We start from the raw sequence: 27,886 nt of genomic DNA on the forward strand, positions 1-27,886 counted from the left end.
CCAGGCTTACATTAAACTCCTCTGATGGCTTTGGTAGAACAAAGGGCAGGCACAGATAGAGGCTCTTGCACACTGTGCACATGCCCAGACATAAAAGTCTTTGAGAATGGCCCAATTTTAAAGCCTTGTTCCTCTCACTCTGTGTATGACTAAACATGCTATACTTCAGAAGGGGATAAAGAGGCAGTGACTTTGACCATGTGAAATCTGACTTCTTGCTTTCATTTCTCCTTGTACACAACTTTTTCCAGTGACAATATAATTCCTATTCTAAAGCTCTTTTTCTGAATACGATGCTAAATGGCTCTCTCCTGTCAATAAGGGATGCTGAAAATACTCTCTCTGGCCATGAAGTAATACATGCTATCCACAAAAAGTGCCCATTATCAGCTTACTAGATCCTCCATTCCATTATATGCCAGATAAGACTTGACAGTACGTAACTTGAAAAAAAGGAATACCAGTTACCCAGATCTGTGTCCCTCTCAAAGTTCTGTCACACCTTCTTCCCTTTCTCTCCCCTTTTTCCCCTGTGCTAATGACCAGAGATACTTTGGAAGAGTGTATGACCTACTTCTGCTACTGTTCCCTACCCTAATTGGCACTGGCCCCTATTGTTTGTGGCATGGAAACATGGGAAATCTTCAGAGTAAAATGCCAGAGGTTTTGCATCTTTCTGTCAGGGTGCAGCTTCCTGCTTCTTCTCCATTTCTGCCAGTATCACACTGGGAAGTAGTGGAAGGTGCTCTGCACATGATGAGCAGATACACTGCATGTCCATAAGGAGGTGGCTGGAGCAATCACTGACTTTCTATCGCCCTCCTGCTTACTAGGAGGTATTCTTTCTGCTTTACCAAAGATCATTTCTGATTTCACTGATGGAATGTTAAAAACCTAGGTCCTAGTAATTAATGATCAGCCATCCAGCAGGCAGTCCTAAGGATGCACCTCTTTGCTCATCTGCAACAAAATGATCACGGAAATCTGCTGATGCAAACAAACAGTGTGAGAGTCAAGCACCCGGCACAAGGCAGGTACAGTTCAGAGAACTGTTTGGTTGTCTTCCTGATCTGTGGCATCGCATCCAATAACAATCATACCAATGTCTAGGACAGAGGATCCTTGGAGCTCTGGCACAGAAAGTCCTCTGAAAATCCTGAGAATTCGTGAGGTCCCAGTCATTTCCAAAGCACAATTCTGTTCACAGTAGCCCCTCTCAGCGTGGTGCCGTACAGTTCACCACGTTTTATTACGAGGCTCAGCTACCTCTATAATCACAGAGGGCATCGTTTTGTCAAGATCCCTGACTCTTTACGTTAATCAGTCGCACACTGATCTCCCCCCTGCCCCGGTCCAGGGCCCGCGAAGTCAGTCTCTACCGGTACTTTCTGTTGTTCGCCACCGATGCATGCGGCGCTCGGGAGGGGAACATTTTAAGCCCTTTCCAAGTGCCACTAGGAGGGAAGGGGAAACCTACTGGCGTGTCCCCCGCCCCCCCCCGGCCTTCCAGCGGCGCGACGGGGCGGGCAGGTCCCGCTCTGCACCAGGTGCACCCCGGCGGGAGCTCCGCTCACCACGGGAGGCGGCCGCGCCGGGGGCCTGCCCGTGTCCCGCCGGCCCGGGAGGGAGCGGAGTGGGGAGGCCCCTCCTCCCCACCACCCTCTGCCCCTCCTGCCTCCACAGGCCCCTCCTCCCCTGCCCGCCTCGCCCGCCTCACACATGTGCCCGCACCCACTGGCGGGGCGCGCCGTCGGGGCGGGCGGGTGCCGCCGCCTCCCCGGCACCGCGCGTCGCGCCATCCGCGCCCCGCACCAGCACGGCGCTGGGCATCCCTCGGGCGCGGAAAGCCGCTGGCCGCGCTGACGCCGCTGCGCGCCATGGCTGTCGCCTACCTGCTGGGCAACGGCTCCGCGCCGCTCCTCGCCGGCGCCCTGGAGGTCCCTCTCGCCACCAACGCCTCCGTCGCCTGCCGCTCCGCCGTGCCGCCCTGCGCGGCCGCACCGCCGGGCGCCTGGGGCAACGCCTCAGCGGCAGCGGCGGTGGCGGGCTGGAACCGCTCCGAGCCCTGCGGCGGCCTCAACGGCAGCGCGGGCGGCGGCGGGCCCTGCGCGCCCGCGGGCGGCGGCCCCTCCATGGTCACGGCTATCGCCATCATGGCCCTTTACTCCGTGGTCTGCGTCGTGGGGCTCTTCGGGAACTTCTTGGTCATGTATGTCATCATCAGGTGAGTACCGCCCCGCCTTGCCCTACTCCATAGACCCCGGCCGCTGCCGTCGGGGCGGACGCCCCGCTGCGGAAGCCGGGCTGCGAGCTGGCGTCCCGACGGGGGATGCTGTGAGCCCTCTCCGGCAGGCAGCGCACTGAGGGGCGCGCAGGGGCTCCTATCTCCGCGGGGAAGGGGAGGAGGCTTTTGAGAAAGCGCCGGAACGGGTGATCGGGAAGAGAAACTTGTGGTGGGGCCGTGAGGACCGGCCGGGCTGGGCGGTTTGTCAGAAACCGGTGCGGATCCGGGGATGCTCTGCGGACCTTCCGTGCTGCAGCACCTTTGGGAGCTGCTCTGGCCAACGAGGCCTGAATCCCACACTTGCCCGCTGAGGAGGGAGGATTTAAAGGGACTTCAGGCACTGCCTGTGAGCGTGTGCGCACACGGACACCCGACACACATCCACACGTCTTTCCCCCCACTTCTCCCAAACGCGCAAACGAAATGTAAATAGCATTTCGGGTAGAAGCTTCTCTCTGCCCAGATTTATAGATTTCCTGCTATATTCATATACATTTCTATATGTATATGTACATGCATTCGAATGCGTGTGTCTAAATGCGCCAGGATCTCAGCCACTGTGCATAATCCCGGCTTCCCGGCGGTGCTGCAGCACCTTTCGCAGCTTTCCCGCCCTCAAGCCCACTCGGGCTTTTACAGGTCACTCACAACCGTGTCTTTCACGCACGATAAACCCCACGCCCGTAAATCGACGCAAAGCGGGTAAGAGCAGGAATCAACGGGCTCCTTTGCCCGCCCGGGGAGCGGGGCGGGCGGTTCCGTGGGGGAACACTGCCACCTCCCGGGAGCGTGGCGGCGGGACGGGGCTGAGCAAGCCCCTCTTCCTCCTTGGCTGCTCGTCGTTTCCAAGTCAAGCATCCGCCGAACCTTGCAGAGCCCAGCAGACGCTGCTGCGGGGGGTGCCCCTGGGGCGCGCTCCCTCCCTGCTGGGGCAGCCACAGAACTTCCGTTTTTTCCAGGTCTATAAAGCGTCCCTTTTCCCTTTAACACTGTGTTTCCCAAGGAGTCGGGGTAGCAGCCATTGGGTAGGGGGGCCGTGGCCACGGAGAGCTGGAAGCTGGAGCAGAGGTTAGCATCACTTGTAGGCCAGCAGCACCGGCGTGGCTTTGAGGTGGGTGCGGCGTGGCTTCGTGGTGGGTGCAGCACTGATGGTGCTGGCTATAAAAAGCCTGGGGTGAGGATAGCAGTCAAGGTAGGGTGCTGCTGTGTAGCAAAGGATGATTCCTTCTGCATGTGTTGGGGATGTCACTGCAGAACTGGTGCAGCTCATAGATCTAATGGGAACACAAGTAATGTGCATCAGTGGTTCAAACTATAGTAGCTCAGAAACCTAGTGAGTTTAACTACACTTTAGAGACTGTATTTTAAATGCACAGAGCTGGGGAAATTCTTTTCTGCCCTGTGGTTTCAGTCAGTCTGAGGCTCAAGCTATCTATGTGAAGATACAGCTGCAGAAAGGCTTCTGAACAGGGGCATGACTGCAATCGGCTGAGCCAGTGTTGAATGCATTCCACTGGGAGAAAAAGCAGATGCACAATGTAACAGAGCCAGGCTAGCTGTCCGCAGAGAAATATACCACAGATTGTCACTGGAATTATGTATTTATAACAGGCATAACCCATACTGGGTTCATATTTCTTGCATTAATTAATTGAATTACACTTGCACCACAAAGCCAAATTGAATGAGGCACTTGCATTTAGATTTCTATCTGAAGAGCACATCTTTCCCTGATATTACAGCTTAAAAACAAAAGCCAGAAGCAACACGAGAAAGCAAAAATATATTTTCATTTTACAGAGAAAAACATAAATAAATTAAATGGATTCTCCAAAAACTGTCCAGGAATTCTATGGCAAAGGCAGGACGAAAACCAGGTCTCCTGTGCAAGAACAGCATTTGGTATGACAGAATTCCTTCCCAATTAATAGTATGCAGCTGTTTACCAATTTGGGATAAGAAAGAGTTCACATGTTAATGGTTGAACACAATGTGTGATTTAAGCAACATTAAAATGCATTTCCTTTCTCTGCTTCTCCATATGTTTAGAATATCTGAACAGCATAAGGGAACTTTCTACCTGTTGCAAGCTATACTAACATGACAATATTCCCAATCCTATAATATGTAGATACTAGATGGTGAGCATATGTACTCAGATTCATATATCCTTGGATCCAACTACAGACTGAATCTGGCATCATATAAAACTCACCTTCTTTATCTACATCTCACACCATGCCTGCTCAGGAAGAATAAAATATTGAAGTTTGTATTAATTTTGAGAAGAATTAAGATTACTAGAAATAATTTTTTAAAGTAATATTGGTACTAGTTTGCTTTGAAAATACTAGGAGTTGGGAGGTAGGTGCTTAGATATTTGAAACTCAGTCCCTAGTCACATTTCAGAGTCTAGCCCCAGTGAAAGCAACCATGACTTCATATTTAGTGTGCTGCATGCTAATATCTCATGCTAGGCTTCTTTGGAAATATTTTTAAATAATTATTATATTATTCTTATAAACATTATTATTATTCTCACAGCTTTTCCACATGAAGCAGATCCATGGGTTTGGAGCCACAGCTGTGCAAGTATTTGCCTGATGTGGAACCATCACTATCAGTCTACAGTGCCACCCTGTTATCCCAGTTCAAGCAAACAGGGATCAGAAAGCAGATATGTCCAACAAGGAGTTAAAAATGTCATTATCAATATGAAAATCAGGCTCTTCATGCAAAAGAGATCCATGGATTTCCAATTTATATACATGTTACTTCATAATTAACACATTCTCATCCACCCTCCCCATTCTTTCAAATGGTCCTTGTTCAGCTGAATACTTTCATTCTTTAATTAATATTTATGTGTTATATTTGTAGTGTGTGAGGCTGAACCCCATGTTACTAACACAAGTCAAGTCAAGTACAAAACAACACCTTTTGAGTGACAGCAGTAGTAGTCAGGTTTTACTGCCAGCCATAAATTTCCTGCAATCTGAAAAATCTGTAGGTAATTTTTATTATCTGTTTTCCTCATGTGCTTTGTAGAAGTGTAAATTACTAATATGAACAGTGTTGTTATAGCTATGTCAACAACAAATGCTACTTCTAGCTGCTGCAGAGTACAAGAAGACAGTGTACAATTAGTACCATGTGGTATTGAATTAATTTACACAGTAATCTATAGGCTTTTCCAGCTTTCTCATCAAGACAGTGGGATATTAGTCACACATTAGAGTGGGAAGAAGAATATGCCCTGTGATTAAGGCAATATGCTTGAAAGCTGTAATAGATCATAGATTAAAATCTTAACATCACTGGACGGAAAGAGAGGGATAGCTCTGGGAGGCTTGAGTCCTCTGTGATGCCAAATGCCCTGAGAGGACTGTAGTTCCACCAATAGCCACTAAAGTCACTAAAGTGATTCCTTAATTGCTTTGCTATTAATTTTGTCACGTATCATAAACAAAAGGGCCTCGGGTTCTCTGTGATCCTTTGCAGCAGGAGGAAGGAAATGTCTTGTTTCATTAGTGTAAATGATTACCCTGGTTTAAAACAAACAAACAAACAAACAAAACCAGGAACATCAGTCCTCTGAAATAAAGAGATTTCTTTCTACATTTCTCAAAACTGCCTCTTAATACTGTTGAAAAAAAGATCGGTGACTGAAACATCATCTCATCTGGAAAGATTATGCAGTACTAAAAGCTCTGGTTATTTCAGCTCGGTTTACATTTCAGGAAAACTTTTGCTAAGTAAAGTGGAATTTGGGGTGAAATTTCAATTCCAGGAATAATTGATATCACCAGAGAAATAAATATTCTCACATGTGCACAGAAAGGGAAAAGCACGGGGTTTGAAAAGACATTATAACATATGAAGCAGGGAGAGTCTGTTTAGAGAAATTAACTGAAAATGATCACAAGCTTAAAAGTGGCTGAAACAAAGCAGGTTTTACTAAAAATGAAGGGTTCTTCTTTGCAAGGTGACGTGGAGTTATAGATGCTGTGTGAAAGAAGGCCTACAGCATCTCATGTAGCAACACAGATCAGGAAATTTAGAAACCAAGAAATGCATAAATTCATTATTTCTTTCCATCCACAGTCACATGAACTTCTCTCCATTTGGATGGCATTGCATGTATGAATGCGTGTCCTGCCGGTTCCACTGTCTGCAAATAAAAGGTTCCACCCCATTGCTAAGAGCTGTTATCTAAAGCCAGAGCAGCCCTAATCAGTTGTGTCAATTATGAATTGATACTGCTCACCAGCACAAGGCAGAGAAGATCTGGAGACAGAACTGAGGGAGTCAGGTTGGGCAGGAACAGCACAGAACCCGAATTAATTGAGCAGCCTAGTGAGGGGCTGATGCTCAGCATCCTGCATTACAGAAAGGCAGGTGTCCCTGTTTGCACACTGCTGTGTTAGGTTTACCAACCTCTGCTAGTGGGTGAATGTTTGACTAGCAAGCTGCTCCTCTCCATCCCCCAAGATCAGGGGAAGCAAACAGATAAAACAGCATGTATACCTTTATATATAGAGAGAGATAGAGAGAGAGAGAGAGAGAGAATTTTTTTTTTAATATATCGTCACAGCTATAGTCAAAATTTGTGCAAAAACACATTAGCCTGCAACGTGGCGATAACCCCCATCACCCTGAGGGTGCAGAGGTGACTGTGGGATAAGAGCGAGCAGCAGCCAGCTCTGCAGCCCAAACACTCATTTCTAAACCAGACCCTGTGCAACTCTGTGCCAACCTGTGCCCAGTCTGAGTGAGATTTTCCCTGCACGGGACAGCATGCCTGCCCCAGGAGGGCAGACCCTCCCACACTGTGCTAGCAGCTACCCCCAGGCACCTCTGGGCAGAAAAACGTCCCCTCTCATTCAGTTGCTCTTGAAACACCTGTTCTGATCCCACTGTATTTTTCCTGGAGTATCATTTTGGTAATGGCTCCCAGGAAAAATAATGTTAAACACTTCCAGATTTTTTTCAAAATGTCCTCATAGAAATAAGTAAAATTTTAGCAACTTTTCATTGCTTCAGTAAAATCAGAAAATATTGTAAGCACATTGTTTGTATTATGTAATTATTAGCAACCTAATGCTTAATGAGCTAATTAGCTAGCATAATACTGAAGTACTGCTTTATTTCATTTTATCTTATTTTTTCAAATCATCAGGCATAACTTCTGCTGAGCACTGTCGATAAGCATTCATAATTTTTCTAGATCAGATGGTGACATATTTACAAAACTCTCAAACATAGCATGATGTAAGCCCAAATGTCTCAGAATCATAGGCTAGCTTACTAACCTCTTTTCCAGTCATAGCCAGCAGCCAGTTTTCAGCTGAAGAGTGGAATAAATAGGAGCATCACTGTGTGAAAATTATTCTAACAGTCTGTTAAGACTGCAGAGGGACTTTCTGAGTTGCAGTTTGCATCAGCATGTTATTCAATAGCTTTTTGTGGACATTTCTACCATGCAGTAGTCCAAAAAAAAATCAGAATCAAAAATTATGTTGGGAAAAAAAAGTCACAACATTACCATGTCTAAACAAAGCTATTTTGAAACAAACATTCTCTAAACTAAAATTTCAGAATTCTGAAACATTTTTAAAGATTTTAAGTTGGCTATTTTTAAGCTTAGGTGTTCTTAGAGGGATGTTATACAGACCCTCATTAGTGGACATTTTCCACAAATTATTTATTTTCATTATGATTCCCAGTGAAAATAAGTCTTCAATCCTTGATCATTATAACAATATTAAAAAACAACAACAACAACAAAAACTGAAAGCAACTATTTTCTGAATTGCTGTGGTTAGACTGGTCTCAAACAAAGTTCTTTTTTATAAACATCTGTGCCTTCTTTGGTTTAAACCGTGAAGCTTGGGTTTATTTCATTATAAGTAGGGCTGCTATCATTATCTTTCAAAGACCCTGCTCCCTTTTGGAAGTTGGCTTTTAATGGTGTTTACTAGCAAGGGGTTCCACAGCTTAGCCCAGCTGTGTTAAGAAGCATTCTCATTCATCTGTTTCATGATAAAAAATTCTAAATTTTATTTATACTTCCCTTTGAATTTGCATGATGAAAAAAATGCAAGGATGACAGACCATAGCTAGTCAGGTAACTGTGAAAGACATGAAATAGCATATTTTTTTCCTTCTTCTCACTGAGAAGTGTTCAATTATCAGCTGTAAGATCTTGTGTCTCAGATCAAGAATGTTTGAATGCTTGTGTAGAATTGAACATCTCTGCCTCATTGTGTTCTATACAGCAATCCCACCTCAGAGAAGTCCCTGTCTTAAGGGGGAGCAGGGAGCAGCAGTTGGGGGATCTTTCCCTGTTTTTCTCTCACAGAGTGCTAACCTCCAGCCCTGGGATGTGCTGCCTCTATAGAAAAATCATCCAAGAAGCCAGTTTCCCATATCCTTGTCATGAGCTGATGGTCTCAGTATATCCCTCAGAGCCCCAGTTTCAGATGCAATCCCTTCCTTGTCACATGGAGACTGAATCCACATTTCCTGGTACTTTTGATTCTGTCTTCTCAAAACACGTAATCATGCTCCCTCTTTCTGTCACATCTGCCTTCATCATCGCCTGCTTTTCCCATTTTCCCTGTCATAGGCAAGTCTTCCTCCATGTTTATTCTCTCTCCACTCATTTTTTCTCACCGCTGTTGTTCTTTTCCAGATCAAACTTGACAGCTTCACTAGAAGATCCCGATCTCTTGTATACAAGACACCATAGCTTGTATACTTAGCATCACTTCTATCTGTGTGGTCTGTGGCATTGCCTTGAGACCTGTGCTGCCCCTCTGATACTCTCTCACTAGGGGGTGTTACCTCTGCTGCTCCCCATCGCACCTTTGAGGATCTCACATCTACTGCCTTCAAAGGCTTCCCTGCCAGCTTCCCTGCCAAGTTGGTGATGTTTCATGTACAGTTCTCACCTGAGGTCATCAGTCCATAGATCAGGAGGAGGGAACCAGCACCTGGAAAACAGACAAAATAGCTGTTAACTTGTCCCTCCTAGAAAAATGTCACTGCAGTTATCATAGATGTGGTCAGTGGTTTTATTTTCAGCCACACTTCCCCGAAGGCAGGAGGGGAGAAGGTTAAGTTGAAGATACCAACTGTTTTCACATCATCCCGGCAAAGCAAAAATTTCAGCAGTAAGTACCCACTGCTGCATAATGACAATATATTTGAGCTGGCCTTTTTAGCACCATTGTTTTATTTCTGAGAGATGCGTTACACAGTAACGGTGAAAGCCGCAGCCTTTATGGAGACCCATATATGGCTCAGCACCAAGCAAACAGAGACTCAGCTAAATGTGGTTTAACAAACAGGCCAGATTAAGTCCTGCAATAATTTGGAGATATTTTTTCCCCCATTTAAATAGGCTGGAGGGGATGGAAGTATACCAGCAGATGACAGTTTGGGCATTGGAGTGTATGTGTTACTGTCATTTGTTTTTTATCATTAAGTAGCTTTTTATGGTGCCTGAGAAAAGAAAAAGAAAATAGGGTAATAGGAGTTATAAGATATCGCAACATCTTAAATGTTGGTGTGGCAAGCTGACATGTCTGTACAGACCTGTCCCTCTCTGGTTCCCCTTCCCTTTTCAGAAAAAGACAGAATGCATGATATCAGCTTTATTTTGTATGAATTTATACCAGGATATTATGTATATACATGTAACTAAAAAGGCGTGAAAATAGTAGGACAGAAATAGTAAAATAGTTACCTGTTATGACTACTGTGGTGTTTGTGTGTTCTGTCTGAAGTAATCTTACTCATTAATCCTTTCAGTCAGACATGAAAAGGATCAGCCTTCCTCCCCAAAATACATGTTTATCCCAAAGAAAGAAGCTTGTTTTGTTTTTCTGGAAAAAGACAGACTCGTCAATTCAAACTAAATAGCAGAAAGAGGATCTCTCTATGATTCCTTTCAATAACAAAAAAAAAAGCAGGAGGAGCCAAAAAGAAAGCAACAAGTGAATATTAGCTGAAAGCCCAACACAATATTGTAATTCATTAAAAACAGGATGAGTTAGATGTCTTCTCAACTCTTTTGGTGCCATATCATTCTCAAGGAGACCTGCACAGCAGTCTGAAGAAAGTTGACTCTGCCTAAAAGTCTTTCATTTGGCTCTCCTGCTCCCAAAAGCTGAGGTCTGAGAGAAGTCACTAATTGGTTCCCAGTACAGGAGAAATGGCCCTGAGATGATACTCTTCCACAAGATGTCATGTGCTCTGCCTGCTTCTACTTGGGTCCTGTAGGCAAATGCCAGTGGATTTCCACATGCCCTGCGGCAGCCCCTGGTGCAAGGAAAGGACAAGCTGGGAAGTTAAAGATGCTAGCATGATAACCCAAGAGAAGTAAACATTGGTGAAATTCTGGATTAGGTTCATTTGTGCTACGGAGGAGAATAAAGTGGAAAAGGAACTTGGCAGTGAGAAAACAAAGTATTAGGGAGAAAAGAGGTAGCAGCTGAAGCAACTGCAGTCCAGTAGTTATCTGCCCTGTGTTCAGGTCCGCATTCAGCACATACATTCAACTCCCTCAGAAAACAGACATCCCCTTGCTGGTGTGTGAGGAGGTGAGGCGAAAGCTGCTCCGGCATAATGTACGTGGAGGCCTTGCAGCATTCCCCACTGAGTATGTCAAATAACAAGGCCTTGCTATTTTAGATCTAGTACACCCCCTTAGCATGTCGTGCCTTGACACCTGAAGTGATACTTGGTATTTCTGTGACTGGGTCACACCATGTTGGGAGTCAAGATGCAAAGCTTTAACAGGAGGAAACAACCACTGCCTCTGTCTTTCTTAAAGGCAGTAAAATCTTGTTCCCTTCCCCAGTTCAGCTTTTACCCCCAAACTCAGGATCAGTGCAGGAAGTAAGTGAACATGCCTGAAAATTGCACAATTTCATTGTAACTAAGGGTGAACATTTTCTGCTATAATGTTGTACCTGCTGGAGGGTTGTTTGGTTTTTGAATTTGTTTGTTTGTTTTCCCTGAGGGCTTATTATTTTTAAATTACATTCTTGTGTATGATATTTTCAGAAAAACATAAACCAAAAGGACAAGTATATAGTTAACCATAGTATGGCACCTCCAATCTAGGGGGCCTGACTGTGTAATAATGTGTAAGCGTTGTCCACAAATTTGTGGTGCTTGTACCCAGCGTTTAATTTAATGGCTTAAGGCATAAGTATTCTGAAGTATTCCTGAATAAAAGAATCAAAGACTAAATCTTCAAGCTGATGAAGTCATATGTTCCCTGACAGGTAGGTTAGGCTCATCCAGAATACATACGACTTCAAAACTTTAGCAGGTAACAGTCTGCCACAGTGCACATTACAACTGTGGCTGAAATGCTGTATGGGTCTTTTACTCTATAGAGAACGACTACCATGCAAAGGAAGAAAAAGGACAATGAGAGATGATGGCCATCAGTTAAGTCTATCATTTGAGACCCTTTTGCTCAAAGTTACTTTCCAGGATGTGGCTTAGCTGAGCGACATCATTTCAGTGTCAAACATACTAACTGGATTGGCAGACAGAAGAAATTAGGGCGGGGGAAGGGGGGAGGGCAGGGAGGAGGAGATCGGGGAGGAGAGGGACAGGGTTCCAGACCAACCTGAATGAAAAAAATCCCTCTTTCCTACTGTTTTTGAATTACATATACAGGATGCAGCAGAACAGCTATGGAAATAAATGTTCATTTAAATTGATTCAACGAGGCATACTTCACATGTTTCAATCTTCCCACCCAAGGAGACCTCAACTAATCTAACGTATGCACATAATGATTCTTTGTTTGTTTAACAAGTAATTTATGCACAAAGAACATTAGTTTGAAACAGTAACCTAATCTCCTCCAGCATCAACAAGAGTTATGTCAGGTTGTCTATATGCAAGACCTAATTGCTGGCTGTTTTTTCTTTCAGCAGTCAAACCATTTTCATGAACAACTGCTTTCTGCAATGAATCTCCTGTAATTAAGCCCGCTTTTCATATATTTTGCATTGAACTTAAAAACAGATCAGTTGAAGGAGGCTTTGTCTCCAAATTAGCTTTCTGTGGACAAAAGCTTGCATGCTTTTGTATTACTGAATGTTGTTATTACCAATCTACCATCAGCCAGCCAATTTCCTAAGTGCAAAAGACTGTTTCTGCTTTTCTCCTCACTGTTCCTATTCAGATAGGAGCAGTTTTCAAATTTGTAATGGTATGTGTCACTGTATTCATGGGGCTAGACTTAGACCTGCTGACTTCTTTGTACCAGCCTCGTGGTACAAGGATGATATAAAACTGATCTGGTACGGAAAGGCTGAAGGGTCTGGAGCAGGGTATATTTCAACAATCCATGCAGATGTAAATGGCTTATCCAAGAAGGGATAGGGTCAAGACTCAGGTGGCACAATACCAACTATGTCTATTAGGCTTAGAAAAAGTGTGATGCAAATCAAAAATATCATGATTTTTAAAGAAAATATGTTGTTGCCATGTTATTTTTTATTTACTTTTGAGAGACGGAGGCTTAAAAGAAAGGAATCTTCAAAAATTGTTGCACATGATAGGCGCACACTAAACATTTGGAGTGGGCAGGCCAGAAAGAGAGCTGTGGCACGTCTTGCAGAAAGAGAAGTAGAAGCAGGCTCACATCTTTCTTGTCACGTGTCTGTAAGGTGGAAGGGAAGATGCTCATGGCTCCTGCTCAATATGCTCTTACACATTGTGCAACTGAGCTGGGGGTCTCTGTAGGTTAGTTTCATGAACCACCTTTTATTTCATTTGCAAACTACAAGTGGCCCATGGGCTGCCAATTGAAGAGGTCATTTTGAGACTTTCTATTTATCCTTGAGTACTAGGAACTCAGTGACTATCTGAGAAGGGTTCTCATGATTTTCTGTATTGCTTTTTCTTATTCCGAGAAATCCCAGTTGAGTGAACCTCTACAGATCAGATCTTCAGTCTTCAAGTATATTTTAAAGCTTTGTTGGATTGAAGATAGAGGCAAGACTGAGTTTGCCCTACAGAATTAGACAGAGATAAATGATATTCCTACTGCTGTAAATCTGATATATCTTCTGCTAGTACCAACAAAAACATGCTCCATAAACACAGATATTTTATGATATAGGACCTACAATGAGGAGATAGAAAAGACATATTAGTGAGTGTCAGTATTAATGTCAGCATGATTAATCTGAATATGTATCAAGAGCAGTATCAAGCTAAATATGCACAAAATAATTGAACTATCATGTTCTATTAGTCTTTCATTGCAGAGCTGTAAAAATAGAAACAATGTTGCCCAAAGCCAACTTTTGTCTTCACTTGTCATGCAAAGTTTAATATATTTAGTATTTCAGATGCTGAAATGTCAATGTACTCTAAATATCAGCATTCAGATTTTTATGGCGTTGCATTTAAGACTCTTTCGTTACATAACTGTTCATTTCTAGGTTCCCTAGTGGCCTTGAGTGGAAGGGCAAAAGCAGTTATCTGTTAAAAGATTGCATTTAAATCCAATACTTTTGGTATTATAAGCCATACAGACATCCTGTGACTTTAATTACATATAAAATCCAGTCCCTCTGAAGTATCGAAATCTCATCACATATACCTCTATGTCTTGACGATGGAAATGTTTGTGCTGCTTATTCAAATAAGTAGACCGATACCTTAGTGAAAGATATAATAATGGTTAATATCAAAGCTTTGAAGAGCTGCATTTTGAGGGACTGTTATTTTCTTGCTGTTAAAATTGCTGTTAATCAATTGGTTTAGTATTTATTTGTTCATACCAAAAAAATAATCCTGGCAACACTGATAATCTACTTATTTTGAAAAAGACATGTTTAACAAAATGTACCTCTTAGAAATAAGCCCTTTATAAAATCTTAAAATATTCCATGCCATAGAATTCACTGAAAAGAATAATGTAGATTTCAATAGGCTTTTGTTGATTAGGCAATTGTGGAGGTAAATACTTTCTACCACCACAAAAGCTCTGCTTGCTTTTTTTTTTAAGAACAGTGTGATTAGAAATACACAAAATACAGAGTATATCAAGCAAAATCTTTCATTAATAGTCCATTAAATGAAATAAGTCCCAGAACTTTGAAGCATAAGCTGACAATGAAAGCAAGATAGCAAAACTGAAAAATGTGTAGCGTTTAGGTGGGATAAGGCCCATGCCAGTCTCAGCAGAGAACCTTTATTCCATTTATTCAGAGAATTTCTCTGCTCATCTTCTGGCATGTCAGCCTAAGAGTCATGTATTGGTTGATGTATTTTTTTTTTCTGTATTAAGTATTCCATTTAAATCATCAGAATGGCTTTAATTGCTGATTAAAAAAAAAAAAAAATCATTATGTGGTCTCCAGACAGAACTGTGCCAGAATTGTATGCCCAGGTGGGCAAGGACGCCAACAGCATCCTGGCTTGTATCACAAATAGTGTGTCCAGCAGGATTAGGGTTGTTCCACTGTACTCAGCCCCACCTCGAATCCTGTGTTCATTTTTGGGCCCCTCACTACAAGAAAGACATTGAGTTGCTGCAGGGTATCCAAAGAAGAGAGGTCTGGAGGACAAGTCTTATGAGGAGGGGCTGAGGGAACTGGGGCTGTTTAGCCTGGAGAAAAGGAGGCTGAGGGGAGACATTATTGCTCAATACAACTACCTGAAAGGAGGTTGTAGCATGAAGGATGTTGGTCTCTTCTCCCACATAGCAAGCGATATGACAAGTGAAGTGGCCTCAAGTTGTGCAAGGGAAGGTTCAGACTGGATTAGGAAAAAAATTTTCACGGAAAGGGTTGTCAGGCATTGGAACAGGCTGCCCAGGGAAGTGGTTGAATCACCATCCCGGGAGGTGTTTAAAAGACAAGTAGATGAGGTTCTTAGGGACATGTTTTAGTGCCAGTGTTAGGTTAACAGTTAGACTCAATGATCTTGATGGCCTCTTCCAACCAAAATGATACTATGCTTCTGTGATTCTATGATGGCAGCAGCACACCTAAGCATGACTTCTTGTCCAGCCATAAAGGTAGGACAATCACCTCAGAACTGACGAGGGATCAGCGGCCTGGGAGAGGGTGCAGGATCATCATCACCTTTTCTTGTCTATGCAGAATTGAGAGCCACTGTCCCTCCGCTGCTGTTGCTGCCTGAGCAGACCAGACGGGAGCAAGCTGGAGATGGCTGCTCATAATGCAATCAGCCTCCAGGTTAGGTCTCTGGACAGAACCTTAGCTAGTCCTGGATCTGTTTTCAGACCTATGGGAAAGACATTCATTTTTGATGAACAACAGGAAACATGGCAAAAGGAGGGCCTAATACAACATTTTCTTTCTGGGTAATAGTAAAGTCAATATAAAAATGCTGTTAATTTCATTCTCCTCTGCAAGATTCTCCAGCAAATTGCCTAGAAAATATTTTCTTCTCCCTCCAAACTTTTCTTAGAGCTGCACCTTATTGTGTACCTCTCCTACACTACAATCCTGTGCATTTTCCTGAATAATTCCCAGCAGATAGAGGCATGGATGCTTACAGCAACTACCTCCTCCTTAGTGTTACAATCTCTTGGTTAAATGGAGTGCTCCTGTAAGAAAAGTTTTTTAGGGTACTTTCAGAATATAGGTTTTATTTAAAACTTGGAAGTATCATACGCAGGTCATACTTTCTCAAGACAACAGTCAAGAGTGAGCTTGGATCTACTTGAAAATATTTAAAAAAAAAAAAAAAACTAAATTGAAATTAGGGTTGTTAGTGGCTCCTCATGCACAGTGCTACAAAATGAGATAACAAAGCCAGCACATACTTCTTCAGATGTTCATCATAAAAGCTATCTAGATGCATTCAGCAAGAAATCTACATTTCTCCAGACCCTACCAAAGTGTGTGTTACCTATAGAGCCCTGTCGCCTGTTTTCTGGAAGTGAATAATGTTCTGAGACATCAAAGTCAGAGAGAAAAAACAACATTAAATACTATATTTTACACTTTGTCTTCCCTGACAGGGGAAATCCTTTTAAATGGGCAAATCACTCCATAAATGGTGAAATATTTGATCAAACGGTGCACTTGTTACTCTGCAGAAACAGAATGGAGTTTTATCAAAAGAGCGAGCCATCTGTCTCTCCAAAAGCCAGGCAGCCACAGCACCCAGCAACCTCAGCAACAAGAAGGACAGCAGGGCAAGATAGCCAGACACATTATTTAGTGTGAAATAGTCATTGTACCACTGCAAAAAGAAAGCGTGCTCATGAACAGTGGATCTCAAGTGCTGCTCAGCTGACACAAGGAGTTGCAGCTGTAAATGTCTCTTCACAAAAGTTGATGAAACTAGGGAGCAATTTGGACTCTACCTTTAGCAATGCAAACACAAATTAAAACATAAAAAGCTCCCCCTGTTCAGCTGTGATTGAAGTGTGACATATTCAAAATTTAGACAGTGGGTTTTGGGTCGTTAGTGCCAGAGACTTAGCAAGAGGAAAGTGCAAAGGAGTTTGAAGACCCTTTTGCTGAAATAGGCACTGTGAGACAGAGCATGAATTCCCACCTCAAGCAACAGGGCTGCAGCATCCACCCAGGGTGCTGATTCTATTGATACGCTCAGTGCATCTGGTCAATAGCATCTGTGTTCTCATTTAGTTGGAAAAACCATCTGTCCAACTTGTACAGGACACTGGGATTAGTAAAGCAATGTAATAACCATCATTACAAATTATTTTAGAATTCTATAATGATAAACAAATGAGAAAATCTTAAAAGCCTGAGTTTTTAGACATAGTGGTTTTGATAATTACACTAATCATTTATGTACTTATTCCCTGAGGAATTGCATCTTTACTACTCCACAACCTACAAATGAGTTCCCAGTTTCTATAGCCTGTAGTTCTGACACTTGACATGAAACCAGCAGCTGCAGAAAATGTGTCCATTCAATGCAGAGTCTGATATGTACAAACACTTTTTTTTCAAATTATTTCTTAGTTCTTTAGCATCTATAATATTGTTTCTTCTATGTGTATCCTTTCTCTCTGCACAAGTTAAATTAGTCTTTTCTTTCTTCCACCATTTAACTAATGTCTTAATGAACTGCAAACATTATTGTAGATAAACCATAGCAAGATCATTTGGTTAAAAGCAGAAAATATGATCTTTTATAATATCTAACACATTATTTCACAGGAGTTTCTAATACATGGCGCACTGGACTCAGTTTTGTTTAACACTGTCAGTTGTGATCATTCACATGTTTTGCTGATTTTTTTCTAGGTACACGAAGATGAAGACTGCCACCAATATCTATATTTTCAATCTTGCATTGGCAGATGCCCTAGCAACAAGTACTCTGCCATTCCAGAGCGTGAATTACTTGATGGGAACATGGCCATTTGGTACAATCCTTTGTAAGATTGTTATATCCATAGACTACTACAATATGTTCACCAGTATCTTTACACTCTGCACCATGAGTGTGGATCGCTATGTAGCTGTTTGCCACCCAGTTAAGGCCCTTGATTTCCGTACCCCCAGAAATGCCAAAATTGTCAATGTCTGCAACTGGATTCTTTCATCTGCCATTGGCCTGCCAGTTATGTTCATGGCAACTACTAAATACAGGCATGGTAAGTCTGGCTTTCATTCCTAAATTGAATGTTTTCATGTTTAAACTCCTTTCTGCATTGTTTCACTTTACTGTAGAGACGTTGAATTAACTTCTGACCTCCACCTGTATAAAGCAGGTGTCAGTGCAAATGAGCCCTTCAACAGTTTTGTGTCTGGCTGTAGTTGACGACACAGCACTGCTCATGTTCTGTCTTCTACAACAGGCAGCTCCAGCTCCTTCTGTAGATCCTTGTGAGTCTTGCTGCCCCGCACAGTTACTGTAGTGGTTGGAAGAGCATCTGTGACTGCCTACCTTCTGCTGTGAGGTGCTTATGCACTCTCCTACAGCACAGAAGCCTGTGCTTTTTACTTAGGATATTCCCACAGAAGCTGGCAGTCACAGATATTTTGTATCTAATTTGGCAAGACATGATGCAGAGCATGATGCTCAAAGACCTTCGTGAAGCGATAGCATCTCAACATCCAAACCATCCTTTGTGCACAATTAATAAGTGTCATGTCATCTCTTTTTTTTTTTTTGGCCAGATTTTATACTGAAAGTGAAAATGAGTCAAAGTTTAAGCATTTATGACAATTCAGCTGTTTTCTTGTCCAATATACGTGCAATTCCAAGCCATAAAATGCCAACGAAAACACATTACTTCAGTTTTGTTTTTTTAACTGACACTTCATGCATGTTTTTCAGACCTGTGTGCTATCAATGTTTTCACTGATGCCAGGTCACAGGTTGCTTCATTTTAGCTGTTTATTTAGTAAATCTTAACACATTTGCCTGTGCTTTCAAAAAATAAAGGTTTGAAGAAAAGCACGTGAAAAACTGAACCACTTGTTCTTCTCTGCTGTTTTCTTTTTTCTCTAGGCTCCATTGACTGCACACTTACGTTTTCCCACCCTGCTTGGTACTGGGAGAACCTCCTGAAAATCTGTGTGTTCATCTTTGCCTTCATCATGCCAGTCCTGATCATTACCGTGTGCTATGGGCTGATGATTTTACGCCTAAAGAGTGTTCGCATGTTATCTGGCTCCAAAGAGAAGGACAGGAACCTGCGGAGAATCACAAGGATGGTTCTTGTGGTGGTGGCAGTGTTTATTGTCTGCTGGACTCCCATCCACATTTATGTCATCATTAAAGCCCTGGTCAACATCCCAGAAACTACTTTCCAGACTGTCTCCTGGCACTTCTGTATTGCTCTAGGGTATACAAATAGCTGCCTTAATCCAGTCCTTTATGCATTTCTAGATGAGAATTTCAAAAGGTGTTTCAGAGAGTTCTGCATCCCCACTGCCTCAACTATTGAGCAGCAAAACTCCACCCGAGTTCGACAAAACACTCGTGACCATGCTTCCACTGCCAACACTGTGGACAGGACTAACCATCAGGTATGACTAGCAGTGGAGATGTCATCTCTGGATCCAGGCCTCCCGCTTGGAGATGACATATATTCTGAATTTACAGTTTATACTGATTTGTAGCTTTTTGAAGGTCTAAACACCCTCAAGGTTATATTTGAAACAGGTGCATGCATACACAGAGACCCCAGTCCTGCATGGTGCTAGTTGTTCTGTCCTCTAGTTGATGTTCAGAAGCTGAGGGCTTTCAGAGGTACCTTGTATGATTGGGTCCAGCATGCATGCATATACAAAGTGAATAAAACAGTGTTTTATTTGCAGGATGTTTACAACAGATGACTGCTTTAGAACTGGCTAGAGAATAATCACAGATTTCTCTATTTATACTCTTTGTCTGCTTAGGGAGACAGGAATGGGACAGAATGTATGTCTCTCTATTTCTTCTATTATGAGAGTGAATAAAAAAGAGAAGAAACTGTGTTTGTACATTTTGGGTGATGTATAAAGAAGGCCTACTTGGCCTTGTATGTCCTGGAACACATGCAAGAAGCAGACAAAGTCCTGTCTACATGCAGTTCTTGTATCAGATAATTATCTGTGTTGGCTAGAGTGGGTCTTGAGATATATATAAACACGTATGAATATGTATATGCACATTAGAATAGAATAGAATAGAATAGAATAGAATAGAATAGAATAGAATAGAATAGAATAGAATAGAATAGAATAGAATAGAATAGAATAGAATAGAATATTTCAGTTGGAAGGGACCTACAATGATCACCTAATCCAACTATTAAGGAGTATTGTGCCATTTTGTCATTTATTAATAAGGTATACTAAGAATATACCTTTTCCATGTAGAAAAAGCCTTTGAGAAGTAGGAATTTTATGGCACAGCAGATACCAAGAGAGATTTCTTTTAATTCAGGCTAATTTTGCTTAGCTTTTGTGAAGAAGCTATTTTGTTATGTGTTCAACATCCATGTTCCTGTGATTATTCCTGCAATCGACATTCCTCAGTTAACACCAAACAAAAGGTGAAGGCAAGCTTAACATTCATGAAAGTAACTCATGCTCATCACAAGTGCTAAAAAAAGGCTGACTCACCTTTGTAATTCATTAAAAAAAAGAACAAAAGGCACAAGCTTAGTTCATTCCTTGACACATCACCTTTCAGCAATATATTATACTTAGATTGCTCCTGCATCAGTTTCTGACTGCTGCCACTTCAGCCATAAGCCAGCTACCTTCTTAAGGGGCATAAGTCAATGGCTTCTTGTGAAAGAAATCACATACCTGTCACTCGGCTGCTGCCAGAAAGCCCACGTCAGGACTTTATCTCCAAACAGACAGAATAGTCACTGCACCAGAAAAGAGGAGAGAGGAAGCTAAAGAGAGAAGGGGAAGCTTTATTAAGCATCTGCAGTTGGTGGTGTAGTTCACCAGCATCTGATTAATACATACCAAACTGTGACGTGCGAAATCGGTTAGTACCTGCACACTTTGGTGGTAGAGCAGAACTGCCCAAACTTTGCATAGGCGCATACATAAAGGTATGTATATATGTGTAGCATTTACTAGGTATACAAAAAATTTAGTGGACAGATTCAGCTGTTAATAATGCATTTGTAATCCTCAGTGGAGTCAATTTTGTGCATGTGTCTGACAATAGGATTGTATCTATATCTAGTACAATTCCAGCTTTTTACAGTGCAGTGTGTATGCACACATTTTCTACATTTAGTTATGCTTCCTTCTATTATTTTTAGGAGAGCCATAACCTTCTAAACTTTTAGCCTTAGCAAAGATTGATGTGGTACTTACTGCCTAGAGGCTGAGTGAAATAAAGTCTTTTTTGCCTGGCACTGAGCAAACACAGAATTGAAGATGATCCTTCCCACAAAGGTCTTTTAACCTACACCAACAAGTGAGAGAGACAGATGAGGCAGGGGTAGACCAAGCCAGTTAAGTGAGGTGTATAGAGGCAATAAGGAGGAAGCTGGTCTCACAGCTGGGTTCTTGGTTGGTTGGTTTCCATTTGGGGAATAATGATGGAATTAGTTAAGAGACAGAGCACATGTAAAAATAAGTGAACGGGTAGATGCTGAAGGGGAAAGGAGGTGAGAGGAAGAGTGCAGAGGAGAAAAGAGAATATCAGGAGTGGTGTCCAAGTGAGGCAGTAAGGAAGGAAACTGAAGCAAAGAGCCAATATACATGGAACAAAAAAAGCATATGCAGAACTGTAAGAAATGGTGTGACTACTCAGCTTTGACTACTTCTGTAGCTCTTCCTAGGAAGTAGCCAGCAGTTCTCTCCAGGGCTGGGGAGAAGAAGACAACATTTGGAAGCTCATGTCCTTACAGATGTGTGAATAGGTCTCTTTGCATGGTCTGGTATTTGAAAGAGTTTGAAGTGGCCATAAATGGGCCAAATTTCTCTTCCCTCACCACCATCCCTGCAGTCCTTGTTCTGGCTGCTGCTGCCAGTTTATTTCTGCAGGATGTGCTTGCTGGATGCTGACCTGAGCCTTCTCACTGCTGCACTCCCTGGATTACAGCACACCAGCTATCAGGGGCAGGCTTTCTCCCTCTCCACAAAGTCTATAAAATACATTCACAGCAAGCCATGTTCAAACTTTTTTTTTTTTTTTTCCCCAGGAAGCATTTCTGTAAAAGACAACACTTCCTTTGTCTGCTACTATCAGAATGACAGACAATGTTGTAGGACTAACCTACACTAAAAAGGTTCTCTGGGGTACTATTTACAAGGGTAACATCTATTATTATTATTATTATCATCATCATCATCATCATCATTATAAAAAGTCCTAGGGTGAATGCAATTTTTTCTCTCAGAAAAGAAAAAAAAAAGAAAGAACAAAAAGAAAGAAAAAAACCATTGTTCAAACACTGAACATTTGTAAATTGTCTTGACAGGGCATCCTTTTCACAGATAAATGCTTTCTGTACAAGAAAGTCTAGTTAGTTTATCTGTATTGATCTAAGTATACAGACAAGCTCTTTCTTGTATAGACAAGGCCTTGGAGAGCATTTGGTACAAATTCTAATTGCAAGCCTTTATAGTACTTGGCACAGTTCAAGTCATTTTTGAAGAAATGGATGTTCTAAAAGTTGCTTTTTTGCCAAGCGAGAATTCTTTACTCCTGATAAAGTTAATAAGAATAGCAAGCACTCAGTCATTCAGCAGCTTAGGGCCTCACAGTCTAAAAGCACTTAAAAATAAGCATTCACTGGTGAACAACTGTGTTTTCTATCAGTGCAAAATCAGTAACAGGAAACATCACAAATACTCATTGTGAGTTAAGATACTGGCCTTTGGCCTACTCCATGTCTCCTTGGCATTATTAAAAATATCTAGATTAAGAGTTTGATTATTATTTTATCAGCATTTACAAAAAGTGGAAGAGCTGAACACATTCAAAATTCCTCCAGAAATGCACCTTATTTCAAATGCAAACGTAGCACCTGATCCATAACACGGATGGTGTGAGCATTTATAAAAATAGTACATGCTCAATGAAGCAACATAGTTCTGAGAGAGAACAGACAGTGGCTAATCAGGCATCCAAAACCTAGACACGGTGTAAGACTGAGATATTTCACATCTGTGGGGGTTGTATCCTGTGTTACAGGTTACAATTTACAAATAAAACATTTGTTCCAAAGTGAGCATGAAGTCTTGGCTCACTTTAATTTTCAAGGAGGCATATGCAATCTTGCATTTGCATGAAGAGTTAAAACAAGAGTAGGAGTGATGGAATTATGGAAAAATTGATTACAAAGCAGAACTGCTTACGGTGAACTTTTCTCTGTATGACACAATATACGTAGGGAATGGTAATAAAGGACAAAACGTTAGCTTTTGCAAATACTCAATTTTTTTTTTTTTTTTATGTCGTTGACATTAAGCTGATTCATAACAAAGATCTTAGGGCAACAAAGATGATTAAGGGAGTGGAGCATCTCCCTTATGAGGAAAGGCTGAGGGAGCTGGCTCTCTATAGCTTGGAGAAGAGGAGACTGAGGGGTGACCTCATTAATGTTTACAGATATATAAAAGGTGAGTGTCATGAGGATGGAGCCAGGCTCTTCTCAGTGACAACCAATGGTAGAACAAGGGGTAATGGGCTCAAACTGGAACACAAGAGGTTCCACTTAAATTTGAGAAGAAACTTCTTCTCAGTGAGGGTAACAGAACACTGGAACAGGCTGCCCAGAGAGGTTGTGGAGTCTCCTACGCTGGAGACATTCAAAACCTAGCTGGACGCCTTCCTGTGTAACCTCACCTAGGCGTTCCTGCTCCGGCAGGGGGATTGGACTAGATGATATTTTGAGGTCCCTTCCAATCCCTAACATTCTGTGATTCTGTGGTCTTGACAAATATTTCAAAGTAGCTTTTACTTTAGATGCGCAGAGACTCTTTGCATTAATTTATCTCCCAGATTTAAATTTTGATTTTTTTAAAATTTAAAATTTATTGATAATTATTTTTACCTGCAAAGTTTGCTTTCCAAATAACTTATATTTTTATTACTATCTGCCTGTTAATAACTAAAAAATACTAAATACTCAGAAAAAATTATTATTAATAACTATAGAAATCTGATAAATAAAATTTGTTTCAGTGGGTTAGTTTATTTGTGATATATCTAAGTTTTTATTGCAGCCTCACTTCAATATATCCAAGCAACTAAGCAAATGATGTATAGGCACATTTTAAGGACTATTTAGTCATCCTATGTAACTAGGTTTTTTTGTATTTTTAGCTTCTGATGCTTTCTCCTTAACCACTGTGTCTAAATGCCATAATGGAAGCTGCAAATCCTTCTCATATGCTGAAAATGAAGCCTGAGAGATGTCCAGTAATCAGAGGCTCTGGTATTTGTGCACAGCCCTGAAAGGTTTTCTCTTTATTGCCTGGATTGACAGCCATATGTAGAAATAAAAAGGATATTGGAGTAAAAATAAAATATATTTTTAAGGTGAAACAAGGAAAAAAATGAAAGCTAGTTTCACTTTGATTAAATAAATGAAGTATTTTCTTACATTTGAATTTTTCCAGAGCTATATGACAGATATAAACAAATATGGGGAATGCTGGTGAGTCCTATACAGAAACATGACAAAAGCTGGGCAGATTCTATAACTCCAAACCTCAGCAGATTCATATTTACTTGTATTAATAGAAAATGGTCTTTCTGTGTATTTCTAGAAAATGGACACAACTTCTTTGTAAATAATACTGTATTTCAATCACAATTATTAAGAACTGATCTCTTATAAAGACCATTTCTGTCAAGATAATAACTACATCTATGAAAAGATTGTCTAAATTCAATAGAGCCTTGAAACTGGGCTTTCTTTTGTAGTTGATATGTACTTATACCAGCCCTTAGTGAATTCTTTAGATAGCAAAGAAAACAGAATGCGTTTGTGAGACTATTTCATTAAAGCAAACAAGAATAAACTGTGGTATGAGAACCAGAACTAATTAGAAGGCTTCTAAGTTTGCCTGTGTTTGTGGCATTCCTTAAATTGTGAATTAGTATAAATGGATAACAAAACATTTCAATTCTTTCCTTAATCAGAAAAAGTTCACTGGTAACAAAGAACAAACAAACAAACAAATAAATAAATAAGCAAGCTTCTATTTTATCTAATCCATAAAAATAAGTGAATATGGACTTCAAAATTCATATCTGGATCTAGGCTTCTCCAAAAGATGGGGACATTCACATTTAGGATCAGGTCAGTTTCTGGCCAAAAGGAGCTGAGGAGAAATATTCCAAATAGAGAATAGAGAAAATTCCTAAATATAGCATGTTAAATTGAAGAAGCATTTGAGTTATGTTGTGGCCTTGGAGAAAATTATCTCCAAATCAGAAGCCCAAACAGCCTCCACTCTGATGAATGTGCTTGGAAATTGAGCCAGTTAGAAAATGCACTTTCCTTTTCCTTGGCACAAAAATCCTTCCCCATGTGTGGTTACTTTCACAGGAGCACGCTCCCTGTCTTTTCTCAATCGGGCTTCACCTGTGACTCTGCTTTCCATAGCATAAACCTGTTATGCTATGGAAATCTCCCACTCTGTTGTCCACAGGTTCTAGTGCTGCAGAGCAACATCTGCCGGGTAGTACAAAGGGTTACAGACTTTATGTACTCCTGTTCACTTAGCAGATTTTCTTGATGGAAACATCTGTGGTGCTATTGTGCCTCTATGCAAATAGAACGCCTGAGTGACTGCTGAGAGTTACTGGGTTGGTTTGCTGATATAAGTCCATCTCACACAGAATTTAAACTCTACTTTAGCTGCAAATCCAAAAGTTAGCCAATGTACTGATGTGATCATAGAAGGTATAATCTAAAATACTAACTCTTCTGCAATTACTGCAGAAGTAATACAGGGAGGGAGTGAAATAGAATCATTGAATCATTTTGGTTGGAAGAGACCCCTAAGACCATTGAGTCCAACCATAGCCTAAGTCCAATACTAAACCATGTCCCTAAGAGCCTCATCTGTACATCTTTTAAACACCTCCAGGAATGGTGACCCAACCACTTCCCTGGGCAGCCTGTTCCGCTGTTTCACAAACCCTTATGTGAATAAATGTTTCCTAATATCCAATCTAAACCTTCCCTGGTGCAACTTGAGGCCATTTTGTCTCATCTTATCATTTGTTACCAACAACTTCCACGCTACAACCTCCTTTCAGGTAGTTGTAGACAGCGATAAGGTCTCCCCTTAGCCTCCTTTTCTCCAGGCTGAACAGCCCCAGTTCTCTTAGCCTCTCCTCATAAGTCTTGTCCTCCAGATGCCTCACCAGCCTTGTCGCCTTCTTCTGTACTCTCTCCAGCACCTCCACATCTTTCATATAGTGAGAGGCCCAAAATCCTACCATATTCATTAAAGGCATAGAGGACTACCCTCTAGACAGAGAACAGCTAACTTGGTATTAAATTTATTCTAATTCAAATTTCAGATCTACTAATATTTCTTTGTCTTTAGAGGTCAGACATAAAACTTCTCTGTGGTCATTCCCCCTGCCTTTGTTGCTTCATTGCAAAGGCATATTCTTGCCTTACTATCTGGTCTACCTGTTTAGTTTTATACAGCAGGACAGTAGCTGCAAATGAAAAGTATATTCCTCTTAAAAACAAAAACAAACAAAAAAACCACACACACACACAAACAAACTTATGGGTGGGAAGAAATCAAGTAATTGTTCATTGCATTTGCAATTTCTTTCCTTTCAGTTGGAACTTCAAGAAGCTGAAACTACTCCACTGCCGTGACAGGGTCTCCTGCCGTATAGCTCTCAAAGCAATGACACACTAGTTCCACAGTGTGTCTGGGCAGTATGTGATGGGGATGTGTAGGATACACTTTCCCTCAAAAAAACCACCACAGAGGAAAGTGCCTGCTTTTCCAGTCTGTCAAAAATGGCTTCTGCATCACTTCTACATTGCACATAACAGAAGCATGAAACTTAGAAGCAAGCAGAGCCAAGAGATATGGGGGCTTGCCAGGCTTTGGTGTTCAAAACAGTCACGTTTACCAGGACTACATACATAAGTCTAAAACAAAGCTACTGTACCTGTAGCGGTCTGACATGTTCTTGACAAGTTAAATAGGTTGGAAGCAAATATTCAAAGGCTAGACAACAATGGCTTGAAAAATGATGGTGAGCTTTCAAGGATGGGAAATAATGGGAAATGAAATTGTAATACTGTTGGTACTCAATTTACACTTAAAATTTATTTGTAGAGGTGTTTTATGTGCAGGTTATTTGTGTGCTGAAGTCTCACAAGATCATCTAGAACAACATATTTGCAGTTTAAGAGGCCTTCTCTTACAAGGATTGCATGTTCCACAGTTTCAAAGGGAAATGATGTATTTCAGTGCTCATTAAGAACAAAAAAACAAACAGCAAACAAACAAACAAACAAACCCCCAAAAAATCCAAGCTTCACTTTCTGCTTCTATTTCTCACATTAAAAAAAGAGAAATCTTTAAAATCAAAACAATGGGCTATCACTTCTAAAAGAGATGAGTAAATGAAAGTATTCTGTGTTGTTATTGACTGTCGAATGATCCCCAGAACAGCAGAGACTATTAACAGAAATTACAGTGTGAACAGAAATCTAGCGATGAGCCTGTCAGAGCTAGCACAAGCTGACGATGACTTCTCTTTTAACTAGTTTCTCAAATTTCAACTGTCAACAACATTTCAAATTTGTAAGTCACTGACAGTCCCTCCGTAAAGTACTTGGAGCCATTAACGCATTAGACCTTTTGTTAAAATAAAAAAGGTTACATTTTGCTAGAAATCTATTTTTTCTTAACCAAACCCATAATATGTTTGCTTTTATAACTGATGTAATACAGTCTGCTTCTCCATTTTGTATTTGCTGCTAAAACATGTTAAGATTTATGAAAGAAACATTGTACTGTAGTAAATGCCACCTTAGCTGTTTTCTAGTAAGAAAAATAGAACTATCTGTGTAGATAATGTGTGGTGCAATGGTATTTTCTAGCCATTGTTTACTTGCTTTGTAAATAAATCATCAATAGTTAATCA

At 41.3% G+C, this 27,886-nt stretch overlaps 1 protein-coding gene across 2 annotated transcripts; it reads left to right on the top strand.

Moving 5' to 3' along the window:
• Nucleotides 1–1,877: 1,877 nt before the first annotated feature.
• OPRM1 (opioid receptor mu 1) lies at nucleotides 1,878–27,105 on the top strand (the record flags this gene model as incomplete). Of its 2 annotated transcripts, none has more annotated exons than XM_082048688.1 (4): nucleotides 1,878–2,224; nucleotides 17,581–17,933; nucleotides 18,794–19,314; nucleotides 27,073–27,105. In XM_082048688.1, the coding sequence occupies 4 exons, from the start codon at nucleotides 1,878–1,880 to the stop codon at nucleotides 27,103–27,105; spliced, it is 1,254 nt and encodes a 417-aa protein (XP_081904814.1). The 2 variants fall into 2 exon arrangements, with proteins under 2 accessions (XP_081904814.1, XP_081904813.1); XM_082048687.1 differs by lacking the exon at nucleotides 27,073–27,105 and adding an exon at nucleotides 26,562–26,600.
• Nucleotides 27,106–27,886: the final 781 nt, after the last annotated feature.

The sequence above is a fragment of the Streptopelia decaocto genome, assembly GCF_964273445.1.
Source record: "Streptopelia decaocto genome assembly, chromosome: 3".
Taxonomy (NCBI): Eukaryota; Metazoa; Chordata; class Aves; order Columbiformes; family Columbidae; genus Streptopelia; species Streptopelia decaocto.